Source organism: Microcebus murinus, chromosome 12 (genome assembly GCF_040939455.1).
Source record: "Microcebus murinus isolate Inina chromosome 12, M.murinus_Inina_mat1.0, whole genome shotgun sequence".
NCBI lineage: Eukaryota > Metazoa > Chordata > Mammalia > Primates > Cheirogaleidae > Microcebus > Microcebus murinus.
Genome location: NC_134115.1, coordinates 62613139 through 62628373, shown reverse-complemented (window position 1 = coordinate 62628373; position 15235 = coordinate 62613139). Strand labels below are relative to the sequence as shown.

Below are 15235 nucleotides of genomic sequence, written 5' to 3'. Positions count from 1 at the left end.
CTATATCCACCATGTTAAGCACTCCCAAATGTATATTAGTCCTGGTTTCTAGAAGAAAAAGCCATTTGTTTTTGCTTTTTCCCGTAGGAGCTATTTGTATTTCAATGCATATTTAAGGAACTTATATTGTAGAAATGTAACAGGATGCTTGAACAAGGTGTCCTAGAACTATAAATACACACTATTATGTAATCAGTAAGGTTCACACCTAGGAAATCTAGATGAAATGGTTATCCTGAAGCAATGTACAAAAATAAAGAGGTTTAGTCCTGTTGATGAAAACAAGAAAACACTGGAACAGACCTAAAGTAGCTGAGCATGTGCAGAATAAAGGAAGAAAGTGAATCTCTACAAATCATGTAGAGTGATAAACCCAAACTGTTCACTTTATTTCCCAATGGACCTTTATACAGACTTCCATAATAGGTTCTGCTCAAGAACAGGGAGAAGCTTGTTTTTCCCAATGAAATTAGAATGTTCTAACTAAAGAATGCCCCCATGCTAATGTATGTGCATATCTTTTATATGACTATTAGGATTACTGTGAGACCGGTACAGGAGGACCATACACTCTGGTTAAGTGTGTTCTCTCCTAAAGTAATCATTTCCAATTTCCATCAACCAGACATGAGGCAGTTCTTCAAACAAGAAACCCAAGCAAAGACACTCTGGATCTTGCTGACTTAGACCTGTTTAAAGAAAGGTAAATGTCTGGCTCTGTTCACCTGTGGTGGCAATACTCAGATGAAGTCTGCCAAATGGAGACAGGCCAAAAGATAAGGACATGAGAAAAATGTCTTTGTAAGCCAGACTGAATAGGTTCATGTTGCTCTCTATTCATTATCCTCTAGCTTTAAGCAAAGCTTGATTTAAATGCCCTAGCCTTTCATCAGCTGTTCCGTTGGCATTAGGGAAACACTAGTGTGTCCATACTTGAATCAGAGCCTTAAAGTGGAGAAGAAAGATGGCAGCAGCAGTACTAAATTGAACCCTCAATATGTGTTAAAGTGGAAGCCTGAGGACAAGAATAAGAACTGCCAAGTATAGCAACAACCCCTTATCACTTGGAGATTCTCCCTGCCTTGCCATGTTAGTGTTTGGGGCTCCATTTTTATTAAGGAAGGTGGCAGCCTCCTCATGAATTCTCAACAATAGGCAATGAGATCTATGAAATTATCAGGCTTGCTTATTTGACCCTGCTACTAGAAAACTCAGAGCTAAGTATTGTGCTCAATTGCTAAAGCTTTCCTCAGCTAAGTTTATGGGTAACTCTTCTCTTTCTTTTCCCTTTTTACTTACTGATTATTATTTTCTATGGTCATTAGTTTTGGTTTTACTGAATTTGTTTTTATTTCAAGCTTCCTAAATCCTTTTTAGAAAATGCCCAGAATACAAGCCAATCAATGAATAAATTTTTCTTATACAATAAGTAAGTTACAAGATAGTGTCCACCTTAAAGCCATGAATCCTAGAGAGGTTTAGACTTTACTGTTGGCTAAAAACAGTAAGCAAGGAAGCTTGGACTACACCTAAAAGCACCGCATTCTAGAGTGGAAACAGAGCTTAGAGATGATCAAGTTCAACCTCCCACCTAATGCAAGAAATTCCTTCTGCAATTTCTCATAAAGTTATCCAGCCTCTGCCTGAATATTTCCAGTGACAGGGAACATACTACTTTTACAATGTCCCATTTCATGACAGCTATAGTAGATAGAAAGTTCTTCCTTATATTGAGCTGAACTCTGTATTTCAGCCTACCAATTAATTCTAGTTCTTCATTACATAACATGTATTTTTTCTTCCAAAAGACATTCTTTTGCTCATTTAAATATATAACAATTCCCATTTATTGAATGCCTACTGGTGTCAGACTATGTGCTAGGTATTTTATAAACACTACTGTACACTATCTTCACAACCATCATGTAAATTAGGAATCATTATCCTTTAAAAAGTGAGTCCCAGGGAGATAGGCTGATTGGAACCTAATTCCAGACAAATAATGTCAGGGCTTATATACCTACTCCTATAAACAAAGATTTGATTAAGTTTCTGGCAACCACTTTAAATGAATTGAATCTGCCTTCAAAACTGGAAGAAAAACAAACAAGTTTGATCAATCCAAACAGAAAAATAAAGATGGCCTAGAGATACAACTGCATGAGTGATTCATAGATAAAAACAGCATGGAAAGCATTTAGAAAGATAGGCATCAGGGAGCCAGCAAAGATGACACCTGTAACACCAGCAACCATGACATAAGGCCAGTGGTGTAAACCCAGGCCAGGAACAGGAAACTTCCTCTCTTCTACCGCAGACAGGAACCAGAGCAGTTTCCCAAAAGATCAAGATTATATGCAATTCTGAATATGTATTTCTCTGATTTTAGGGAGGTGAGGGGAAAAAACAAAGCATGGACTCTAGATCCAAGCTAAGACTTCAGGGTCAGAATAAAAACTCCACTTAAGGTGGCTTTTTAGGCCACTGAAATCCAAAAAAGGAAGGAGGTGTTGAGAGGGAGAGGAAGAATGAGAATATTAAGTGAAGGAGAAATGCTAAATAGTCATTTCTTTCCCTAAGGTTTTCTCCTATTTCTGACCAAGTTCCAGTTTTTTATCTTTGCTGCCTACCAAACAATTTTGTTTGGCTGCCTTCACCTCAAACTCAACATACTCAAACCAGAATTCATTTTCCCTCAATTTTTCTCTTGCCAAATTCCGTATGAGTTAAAGGCATTATCCAGCTGTAAAAAGCTTGGAGTCATTCTTTTTTCTTTCATGGAGGCATTCTTAATTTCTGTACTCCACCTTTTAATGGCTAAAACCTACTGCCATTAAACAAGTATTTACTGAGTGTCTATGACGCACCAGGCACTTTCTATGCACTTGAGATACATTAGTGAACAAAACAAAGATAACCACTTTCACAAAGCTTATGTTCAGGTGGGAAGGAGGAGATAATAAACCTAGTAAATAAATATATATGATAAGTAAATAAGTAAATGCAGTATTTTAGAAGGTAGTAAGTGTTAAAGAAAAGAAAAACACAGTAGAATGGTGACAACCTCTTAAAAGGTGGTCAAGGTAATGAGAAAAAGTCATGCTTGAGCAAAGACTTGCAAGAGGTGCAGGAGGAGGCCATGCAGTTATGTAGGGGAAGAGCATGCAGGCAAGGGCCACACAAAGGCCCCACTACTAATTCCTCTGATTTCTCTGAAATGTCAAAGAACCACCCTTCTACTCCAGTCCCAATGCCATCAAGTCAACTCTAAAATCTCCCTAGGTAGTCACTCTGCTCCATTTCTTCTGTGGTATAGTGAGACATTCTTTTTCCACATTAAGACCACCAGCCTGATTTTCAAGGTTCATAATTCTCTGAGCCCACCTTTTACATCATGAACTTCCACTCCTCTCCTTAAAATTTCTGACACTTAGTATGCTCCTTCTCCACATATGCCATCCTCTTTAGCCTAGAAGTGTGTCCTTTCCAGCCCCCACTGATTCTAAACCCTATTCATCATGCAAGGCATGAAGAGATCAAGTCCTACCACCTCTGTAAAGTAGTCTGGAGGTTGCTATTATTTAGTCTGTATTCATCATATTTCCTCAACATCGTGTTTCCTAAAAGCAAGTCTGCCTCTTAGTTTTCCTATACTTCCCATCATGTTGATCACTACTAAATATTTGCTAAGAATAAATGAGCTATTTTTTCTACAAGCTGAAGCTCTGTCAACTTAAAAACTTTTATTAGTTAACTTTTACTAGCTTCGATAAACCGCTGAAACAGAATGGATAAAGAATGGCTTATTATACCTGAAAAATGCATGAGATAAGCCAAAATGTTAATGATGGCTGGTGATAGCTTTTTTCTTCAATTCAAATTTTCAGTTATTTTCAGTCTTATGTTACTTTTAGAAGGATCTGATATGACTAATATACAAATTAATACAAATAGTAAGTGATCAACTATTTTAGACTCATTAGTGAGATTCATATTATCTAAAAAAACAATGTCAAAGAAAGACTACAAGTATCTGAGTAACCTGTAGTTGCAAAGAAAAAAATCAAACCGGGCCAGGCACAGTGCTTCACTCCTGTTTATCCTAGCACTCTGGGAGGCCGAGGAAGGAGACCAGCCTGAGCAAGAGTGAGACCCTATCTCTACTAAAAATAGAAAAAATTAGCCAGGTGTGGTGGCACACACCTGTAGCCCCAGCTACTCGGGAGGCTGAGGCAGGAGGATCACTTGAGCCCAGGAGTTTGAGGTTGCTGCGAGCTAGGCTAATGCCATGGCACTCTAGCCTGGGCAACAGAACAATACTCTGTCTCAAAGAAAACAAAATGAAAACTTTCCTGCTGAAGTGACTCTTAACAATTTATTCACTATATGAAAGCAGCATGATATATGTAATCCCACTGTAAGTTGAAGAGCATTTGTATAGGAAAGAGCTAATACCCTAGAGTGCTCGAATGCAGGCTCCACCATTCATTAACAGCACAACCTCAGTTTCCTGGACTATTAATTGGGAACAAAGAAGCTCTTCTTTCATAGATACAAACTAGGTTTCTATCTGAACAAAATTCTGTCAACTCTGCCTACCCAGGCAGATTGGGTTAATGGTAAGACACAATCATTTGAATCTTAGTGGTTGGACTACTCTTAATCTACATCTGTTCTATCTGAAGCAGTGTCCTCTTTTTATAAATGTATTTATGATTAAAGGATGAAAGACAAAATACATCTTTGGATAATGTTTAAGAGAGTTGAAAAGAATCTTAGAACCAATGGTTAGAACCAAAGTCATCAAAACCTACAGTTATCTTCTGAGCACTGGTCCCTGGGAACAAATGGACTTTAAAGAGTTGTCTGGAAATTAACCAGCAAATAAGGAAGAAGTTTTTATACTACTACACAACTACTACCCAGGGTTGGTTATGAGAATTAAATGAGACAAAGCAGGTAAAATGACTGGCATATTCTTATATTCCTGCAAGAAATGTCAAAGCAACCTATGTGTAAACCCTGTAAGTTGTAATTTTTAAAAAAGTCAGAAATCATTCTTTTTTTTTTTTTTTTTTGAAATAGAGTCTCGCTTTGTTGCCCAGGCTAGAGTGAGTGCCGTGGCATCAGCCTAGCTCACAGCAACCTCAAACTCCTGGGCTCAAGCAATCCTGCTGCCTCAGCCTCCTAAGTGGCTGGGACTGCATGTGCCACCATGCCTAGCTAACTTTTTCTATATATATTAGTTGGCCAATTAATTTCTTTCTATTTATAGTAGAGACGGAGTCTCACTCTTGCTCAGGCTGGTTTCGAACTCCCGACCTCGAGCAATCCGCCGGGCTCGGCCTCCCAGAGTGCTAGGATTATAGGAGTGAGCCACCACACCCGGCCAGAAATCATTCTTTATAATGCATACTGCTCTCATACTGCAAAATGGGGGAGCAGCTTTACAAAAGGCCAGATCTGATCCAAGTTTACAAAACTGGACCCAAAAAATCAATCAGACTTACTGCACTAGTGTTTGAGAAACTGATGTGTTAAGGTGAAAAATTCAACCTTCTTTATGCTGAAGAAGGGTAGCCACAAGAAACCAACCTGCATTATTTGGGCTGAAAGCAAACTTAACAGCTAAAATTGAATCTAACTCAGAGTAGCAGAAAATTTTCATGTTTATGGAGACTTGGATTTGACATTGAGAAAATTCAGCTAAGAGAGCCAATAAATATTATCCTAACTATTGGAGTTAGGCTGAGTCAAAATAGATCATAAATTCTGAGACAACTACAAAAGTTTCCTTGAGCCAGTTCTATGGGACAAAGCACAAAAATCCCTGAGAAACATGCCTGCATCTGCCCTCAATTCCAGAAGCAGGAAGCAAAGATGTGACCCAAGCACATGATATCAAACCACAGTCCATCTGTGCAGAGAACTTTATATTATGCAAGCCATGACCAAGGAAGAGCAGCAAAAGGCATGTGGCTTGTCAACATTTGCAGGGAGCTCTGTGGTTTGAAGAGACATGTTCTCATTATAAAAGGGCCATCCATAGGATAATAGCATTTTCAAAACTCACTTCATTACACATGACCATATCTGATTCAATACAGTGATACTATAAGAATGGTGTTGAGTCCAGATAACTGTTTCAACTAGGCCTAGAATCTTTCAACAGGGGTTTTTCCCCACATGAACAGCCCTCTTCAAGGAACAAGATTTAACATCCTTTTCATTATTTTGATGGTGTCAGTTCCCCATTTAATTTCAACAACAAAGTAGATCATCTAAAATTCTAAACCTAACCAAGGCCTTTAAATTACAGCCCAATTCAATTAAACCCTACTTACTGAAGACCATCTCCCAAACTACTATAAGCCTACTTTTCTCAGTAAGTACTACACCAGGTCCTTTTATCAGCAATAAAAAAGATACTGACCTTTCCCTTGAGGACTTTTAGCCTATAATCATCCCTTCTCTTTCCACCTTCAGAATCCACTTTTCATAAATTCTGTGAAGTTCAAGACCAACCTCACTTGGGAAAGTCACTCCATCACTCCATTCATTAATCCTATTCCTCCCCTACCTCCAAGTCCTTCACATTTTAAAGCACTGTACATGCCACAAGATTTAGAATTTGATAATCGAAGTTCCTTTCTCTGTCCTTCTCTCATGTGACCTTAAAAAATCCACATAATCTAAGTTGTGTTTTTCCATCTGTAAATTGAAGTGATAATACACTTGTACCTTTCACTGATTGAATGCCTATGCCAACTCTGGTGGGCATCCCATAATGTTATTCTCCCTCATTCATCCCGTTTAGATTACCTTTCTGTTTTATTTCTATAGTCACACATTAAAGCGTTTTTAGGATTAAGGGGGGAAAAAGATAGAGGTTAATACATTCAAATCCCATAGCACAAAATAAGGAACCTAACTCTTAGTCAATAAAAGTTTTGTTTCCTGCCCTTTGGGTAGGCTACAGGACACTTGGGGACACAACTTAAAGAGAACTTTAACATTAGTCAAATCTCCCTCCCTGCCCATCTGAATTCCAGCCACCTTCCAAAGTCAGTTTAAGTCCTAAAAAGTCCAGGAAGCTCCCCTAATCACTTCAGCCTACACTAATCATTTTTATCTTTGAATATTAATACCTCGCTACAGGGATCATATCAAAAATATTTAGCAACTGGCACTATAAAGGGTACCAACCAATCAGAAAGGATGTTTAACCAAAACGCACACAGCAGTGCAAATTTCTGGTTGACCATCAGTCCCACTTGTTACTAATGATACAAAATATTAATAGCAACCTCAAACTCAAATACAACTTTTTCATTTGATCTTCACAATCTTACAAATTAGGCAAAGTAGGCATTACCCATGTTTTCTGCATAATTGGAGGTGAAGATGGGAATAATAATCAATTGCCTTCACCACAGAACTTTTCCTGATTACATACACAGAATTATAAATTAATACTGCATAAACTGAACTTACATATAACAGCATAAATACTAAAGGAATGCTCAAGCAAATGGAATGTATTTAATCAACAAGCATTTATGTGGAACAGAATGTAAAACACAGTGCTGGGTTCTGAGACCAAACCATAATGGAAAGAAAAGGCATTAACCTTGTCTGCTGGGCACCTATATTTGAGTGTAGTTAAGTTGCAGTGCAAGGTCGTAGAAATGAACACAAACTGTAAGTGCTGTACAGTTCAGGAAGACAGAGAGTTCAAGAAGAACTAAACCAGTACAGGAAGTTGGGACTGAGAACTTCTCTCCTCACACCCCCCAAAAGGGGCAAAATTAAATGCTGAAAAAGCTGAAATAGTCAGTGTGAAAACAGAAATCACTGGAATTGAGGAATTGCAGTAGGGAGAAATGAGATCACTGGTTGGATACTCGGAGATGGCCCTAATCATAAGCCTCATGTGTTGCTCTAAGTGCTGAATACAAATGGGAAATGTTGTAAATCTTTATGGGGACTGCTGAGGGAGATTAGCTTGGCAGTAACCCATAGAAAAGCCTAGATGAGAGAAACATCAGAAAGCAACTAGATTTAGGGGATGACAGGCAGGACTAAACTGAAGGCTGCATACCAAGAAAGGAAGAGACATTCAAGAGGCCAATACTAATATAAAGAAGAGATGGATTTTTAGGCATGTTTTCAAAGGATAAAAAGTTATGAAATGGCAGAAAGGAAGCAAACAGCATTCTCACATGGGATATGTATGTAGCCATAGTGGTACTAACCTGTACTAGGGACAAGGAACAATTTCCGCAGAGAAATCTATATTGGAGAGAGCAGAAGCTGGTGGAGAACTATAAAACTGATACCCAGACAATAAGAAATAACTCCAAGTCTTTAAAAGAAAGCCAAATTGTAGAGGGAAAAAAAGCGTTTAAGCTCCTTCAGAAAGTATTAAAAAATGGACTGAAACATCATCATAACCAATAGGGCAGGCAGACAAGCTGAGGCAGTCTGGGCTTAGAGTAATAAGCATCTGGACCAGCTTTGTATTATATGCGTGCCCAGGGAGACTGTAAACTCTCCAGGGCATGGATTGAGCAATGTTCTGTATATCCAATTAAGTCCACTACTGTTACTTGAATACATGAACATTTCTTGTGCTACCCGAGGTAGAAAAGAACTATGTTATTCAAGTTAATAGTGGTGTGGAAATGTTACTTCTTTGATGCATAACTATATTGGTTCTCCACAGTTATCTTCTTTCCTTAGGCGAATGTCAAAAATACACTGTTTCCGCTAATGCAGGCCTACCTGAAGGGAGTCAGAAATGTGCTAGGAGTCAGAATGAAGCCAACCTGATACTCAAATTGTGAGGGTAAAATGTAAAAGTGAATAATGATGATCAAATTACTCATCAGAAAGACTGAAAAAGAAAAATAGGCTATGCCAGATAACCTGGTGTGTATAGGTTTTGGAAACGGAGCCCTAAGTGGAAACCCTAACTTCAAAACTTAATAATTGAGTACTTAACCTCTCTGTACCTCAGTTTTCACATCTATAAAATGGGACAAATGCCACTAGCCCTGAGGGTTTAGTTGTGGAGATTAAATAATGTACTTCTGAGGTACTTCATGCATTTATATCATAGTAAGCTCTTAATAGACAGTAGTTATTAGGACTAATTGTAATTGACAAGCTCAGTCTTGAGTTTAAAAAAATTTTTTTCAACATGTTGTCCAACTCCAGAAACAGAAACGTACTTTTTAGTTGGTAACAGCGAGGCTATATATTTTAGTTTCTAATAATTACGTTTGGCTGCTAATAAAGTTTTTCACTCCACCCTTCACTGAGATAGATAATAACCACCTACCCCCAGCTGACTTAATATTTTGGAAAACCGAGCAAACATTCTCCTTTGAAAATCAGCTACACAGACGTCTGATCCAAACTACTGTCACTCAAGAAAAGGAGCAACACAAGCGATGTTCCTTCGAGGAAATAAAAGCGTTCGATCAATTCATAAGAGTCATTCCCAAAAATTCCAAACCCCGCAGAGTGAGCAAACGTTCAAGTTTCTACTACGAAAACAATCCACAGCCTTCTGGTTACTGGATTCACTTCAACACTTCCAGACGCAGGGACGGGGAAACATTCCGCGCATCCTGGTGCTTTCTTCTTCTCACACAAAGCTTCGCAGCTCCCTTCCAAAGCCACTCTGGCTGGAAAGCAGCCCCTCTCAGCACGGTCGGGCCAGGGCCGAAGTCCAGGGCAGCCTGCTGACCCGGGGTCTCCGCCACGCGTCGCCCCCTGCACCGCCCCGGGAGCCCTCGAGGCTCCGAGCTCACAGCCCGCCCGGGAAGCTGCCTCCAACGCCAACCCCGCCCCGGCGGCCTCGGGCACAGACTCTCTCGGGGCCGGGGCGCCCAAAACAAGGCCAAGCGGTGCCCGGGGGGACGGGAACAGCCCGGGCTCCGCCAGTCCCCGCCAGCTCACCCTCCGCCCCTCGGCCCCTCGGCCCTCGCGCACTCACTGGCTCGCCGGAGAGCAGCCCCCGACCTCGACGACTCCGCCCCACGCCACCTCCCCCGGGAAGCTCCGCGCCGGGCGGCCTCGGGCGGCCGGGCACGTCCACCCGCGCCCAGACACACGCCCCCGCCCCGCCTCCGCTCCCCGCCTGCGGCTCGCGTGGCGGCGGCCCGGCCGCGCGGAGCCGCGAAAGCCCAGCGCGGGCCCCGGAGCCGCCACCTGCGCCCCCGGCCCCGCGCCATGTTTGAGAAAGAGCAGGAGCGAGCCAGAGGCCCGGCCCGCGCGCCCCGCAGTCGCCGCCCGCCCGCCGCGCCGCCGCTCACCCGTCGACCCCGGGAGCACCGTCCCAGCTGCCGCCAGCACGAGGAGGAGCAGCCGGGGACGGGGAGCAGCGGCCGCTAGCTCCATGGTCCCGCCGCCACCGCCTGTGGCCCGGCCCGGCCCGGCCGCCGCCTCGCCTCAGCAAGCCTCGCCTCGCCCCACCTCCCCGCCGCCGAGGCGGCCTCGCTCCGGCCCTTTGTAACTGCTCCGGGGACGCGCGTCCATTGGCTGCCGGGCTCCCGCCGGCCCCGCCTCCCCGCCGGCTGCTGGCGGCAGAGCGGGACCCCGCCAGGAGCCCCGCCTGCGGGCCCGCCGGGCAGCCAATCCGCAGCCGCGGGCGCCGGCCGCTGGCCACGCCCCCGCACCCCGGGGGCCGAGCCTCCAGACCCCTGCCCCAGGCGGAGCGGCTCCGGGCTCCCAGAGGCCGAGAGGGGGCAGGGTCTAGCCAACCGGGGCGCGGCCGAGCCTCTGCCCCCCGGGCCGGGCTGAGCGATGGGTGTGTCTGTGTGACTTGCTTTCGGAAAAAGGCTGTGGCCGCTTGACGCTCTTTTCTTCTAGCCGCCTTAGGCACCAAATGTGGCACTGACCCAGCCCTGCCTACCCGCACTCAGCCCTGTGCCCGCTATCCCCCATGCGTGCCACCTGGAGTTGCGTCCACTTCACCTTCCCCTCCCCAGATCCACACCTCAACTTTCACCGTCCGCTCCCGAGAGCCTTCCTCAGTGCCTTTCACGTGCGACTCGGCCTCCGGTTTCCTCCTGCTCTCGGCGCCCACCGCCACGTTCCCAGAGAGTCCTCAGACCCCAGCCCCAGAGCCAGACCGCGCTCAAGCACAGCCCCAGAAACCTCCCGCCGCCTTCCGGAGCGGAGCCAGAATGGGGACCCAAGCCGCTCTCCCTCGTCCCCGTTCCCGACGCAGGCTGGAAAGGAAGGGTCCCCCACTCTCGCCCCTCAAAGGAGAGGGATTCCCTTTCTGAGCTCCCAGCTCCTCGGGGCGGAGGGGAGCAGCCAGCGTTACTTTGAGCCGTCTCTGACACGCCTGTACGATAATTCTGAGGTGTCACTAAAACCCCAAATAAACTTAACTACGTTTTCATTCTGAACTCCTAATTTATTGTGAGTCGCTCCACCCACCTTTCCTCTGCGACGCCAAAATGAGCTCCAGATTTGTAATTCTTCCTGTCAGACTAGTCCTTTCTTCAGACACAAACACAGCCAAGGAGGCTGTTGCATAGAGCGGAGAACACTTTTTCCGCAGAACCTTTTAAGGAGAAAAAAAATTTTTTTCTGTGTGATTTGAACTTGGAATTAAATAAACCTTGAATAGCAGGAATCAGAACCAACCTCTAGTATCAATTTATGAATTACTTTAGAGCCCCCTGGGCGAGCATCTTCCCCACGTGTGAAGACTTCCTTCCAGGAGCTGTAAAGGGAAAAGGGAGTGGGAGCTGAGATCGGCCCTGTTCCCCTCCTGGCTGGGACACTTACTCAAGCAAGTCAGCTGACCTTCCTGAGCCTGCCACAGGCTGAGAGGCCTGCAGCGTTCTCTCTGGGTCCAGCAGCACCAGCAGCACCAGCAGCACCAGCAGCACCAGCAGCACCAGCAGCACCAGCAGCTCCAGCAGCAAGCTCTCCTCTTGCTCAGGCCCACCAGGTCCAGAGACACTGCTCCAGGATCCGCTTACCCTCTGGTTCCACTTCTTCAGTGGCGACTTGGTGGGCCTCGTGACGCCTGAGGACTCTAGACTGCCTTTTTTGCTACTCTCACAAAGTCTTGCAGAAGGCAAGAGCTAGTGAGATTTTTACTTTATGAATGAATGAATGATTCATCTCAGAAAGTGACTGTTGTTCTCTGGCCATTAGCTTCCTCATTTCTAAAATGTAAATAATCACGGTACCTACCCCATTTATAAATAAAAGGGATTGAATCACATGTCCAGGGCCTCTTAAATGACGCAATGTGTCTGGTACAGTGTCTAGAACATAGTAAATATTTAGTTAATGCCATTTCCTTTGCCCATCCTCTTCCGGCTCTGTATGATTCTAATCAGCGTTTATGTTCATGTTAATCCGTGCCTTTGGCTCTCAGGGCCTAGGTTCATCAGTGTTAGCATGTCTTCTATGACACACCTCCAGTCGTTAACATTTTCCATGGAAATGAGTGTGTTCAATAGGAAACAAGGAACAGGAAGGAGCAACAGACTATTTTTAAATTTTGTCTTCCTGATATTAGGAGGAAATTTCCATGAGCCACAGATCTGTAAATAAACTATAGAATGGAACAATAAATTATAAGTTCAAAATCATGGTTCCCAACCTTTAAAGTGTCTCCAAATTAGTTGGGGAGATTTTAATAATGCAGATTCTGGGGTTTTGGCCCTAGAGGGTCTGTTTCAGTTCATATGGAAAAGGTCTAGGAATCTTCATTTGTAATACATGCCCCAGGAGATTCTGCTTCCAGCGGCAGTAGGCCCACTTCGAAAGACACTGGTTCACTTTAAATTCAGTACATAAACATGCATGAGCTTATCTGCCTTTTGAGAAAGAATGGGCCGAGGAAAGAAGCCTCCAGCCTTGGAAGACTGCAGAGCCTAAGTGGACTTCAGGCTCTGCCACTCACTAAATGTGGGTCTGTGAACATTACTTGATCTCTCTGAGAATTAGCGTTCCCAGTGTAAAGTGGGGTAATGACACCTCCTCATCTATTTGTCGTGAGGTCTAAATGAGCTAAGGTACATAAGAAATCTATCATAAATGTTAATTCCCTTCATGGTCTCTATAGGTCATCAAAAAGGCTTACAGGTTGTTTATTCCAATGTCTCGACTTAAAGGGGAAGAGACTGAGGATCAGTCCCCTAGCAAGTCAGCTGCAGACCTAGGACCAGAAGACTCCAGTATCTTGTATCTTGCATAATGCTACCTCTCAGTCTCTATGCCAAGTACATTGTTTGCTTTTCCTTTCAGATTATTCCCTTAAGTAAAATGTTTTCTCCAAAATAAAAAACAGAGACTGCTAGTTGCCTAAATTACATCCATTCCTACATTCACTTTATAACAGAATCATGATTTTCCTTGGGAAAGCAGTTCATCTAGAAAAGAATGTATCGATTTCCCAGGCTCTTTGCACCGAGGTATGGCCATGCGCAAGAGTTCTGGCCAGTGAAATGTAAGCAAAAGACTACTTTCCACAGGGCTTGTAGGAAAGATATTGTTTCCTCACAAAAAGAAGAGACTTATCACATTCTCTCTTTCTTTCTGCCTGGAACATAGCTGCAATGCCTGGAAGTACAGCAGCTATATTGTAAACATAAGGGTGACAGTTCAAATTATGGATAGAAGGAAAAATTCAGAGTTTGAGTCCTTGATGACTTTGTTGAGCAACTGGCCAGGCACAGTGGCTCATGCCTGTAATCCTAGCACTCTGAGAGCCGAGGCAGACAGATCGTTTGAGCTCAGGAGTTCAAGACCAGCCTGAGCAAGAGTCAGACCCTGTCTCTACCAAAAATAGAAAAATTAGCTGGGCATGGTGGTGCATGCCTGTAGTCCCAGCTACTCAGGAGGCTGAGGCAGAAGGATTGCTCAAGCCCAGGAGATTGAGGTTGCTATGAGCTAGGCTGACACCACAGCACTCTAGCTGGGGCAACAGAGTGAGACTCTGTCTCAAAATATATATATGTATTTTTTTTTTTTGAGAAACTGTGCCAGCTCTAAAATGCTTACTTATTGCTTATGATATGAGAAAGTTAAACCTCTTTTTTAAAACTTTAGAATACTGCAATTCTAGTCATTTGTACATTCTGTTTATTGTTGGATATTTTATTTCTATCATATTTTCCAACCTACGAGGCATTATTGACTTATACCATTATTAGCTATTGCTAACCCCTGGTTCTCCTAACTGAGTAACAACCCGCCTCAAAATTTAGTGGCTTAGAATAATAACCATGTGTTATTTTTCATGAGACTGTGGGTAGACTGGACAGTTCTTCTGGTCTAAGCCAATTTAAGCTGATTTCAGCCTAGCTTGCATAGGATTAAGCATTTCAGCTGAGCTTCCGTCAGGTGACAGATCAACTGAGGGTTGAAGAGGCCTGTAATAATCTAGACAGCTCCTCCACATGGTCTGCATCCTTCAGCAGACTAGCCTGGGCTTGTTAACGTGACAGTTCAGAAGTCCAAAGTAACAAAAGTGTGAAAGACCTCTCTAGTCTTTAGATTTCAATTTAGGTTTAGAACTGGCACAGAATCATTTCTGCTACATCCCATTGGTTTGAACTGGACTGAGCCCAAATTCAAAGAGTGGGAAAATAGACTCCATTTTTTTGATAAAAAGAATTGCAAAATCGCATTGCAAAGGGGCATGGATATCAAGAAAAGAATAAGTGTGTTCATTTTTACAAACCTTTTTAACCACTTTCTCTGATCTTTATTTCTTTTTACCTCTCAGATTGAATTAAAAAAATGTATTATTTATCTATGTATTTAAGAGATGGGGGGGGGGGTCTCATTATATTGCCCAGGCTGGTCTTGAACTCCTGGCTGTCAGGGAACTTCCTGCCTCAGCCTCTGGAGTCAATTTGGATTACAGGCATGAGCCACCACACCCAGTTTACCTTTCACACTTTCTATCTCAAGTCACTTTCATTCTGCCTAAAGTATATCTTTTCAGATTTCTTTTATTCATAGTGAGAGTCATGGCAAACAATCTTAGTTTTTGTTTGACTGAAAATGTTTTTATTTAATCCTCATTTTTGAACAGTGTTTTCACTGGACATAGAATTCTAGGTTGATAATTGTTTTCTCTCAACAATTGAAGATATCAGTTCACTGTCTCTGCCTTCCATTGTTGTTTATGTGAAATCAGATAATAGTCGAATGGCTTTTGCTTTGTAGGTAATCTATCTTTTCTCTCTGG

General features: G+C 43.2%; 1 protein-coding gene across 3 annotated transcripts in view; it reads right to left on the bottom strand.

Annotated features, from left to right (window-relative positions):
• The window catches only part of TGFBR1 (transforming growth factor beta receptor 1), a 47244-nt gene extending 35512 nt beyond the window's left edge, over positions 1-11732 (bottom strand). Inside the window, exons 1-2 of one of the 3 annotated variants that reach the window (XM_076008869.1) lie at positions 11665-11732; positions 11455-11581 (exon numbers count right to left, since the gene is read on the bottom strand). Coding sequence is in view for 2 of the 3 variants with exons in the window: in XM_012769009.2 (XP_012624463.1) it covers positions 10323-10407 (85 nt within the window). In the remaining variant the exon portion in view is untranslated. Of the gene's footprint in view, positions 1-10322; positions 10575-11454; positions 11582-11664 lie in introns of those variants that run through there. The other 2 variants (XM_012769009.2, XM_012769010.2) reach the window with 2 other exon arrangements.
• Between the last annotated feature and the right edge of the window lie 3503 nt (positions 11733-15235).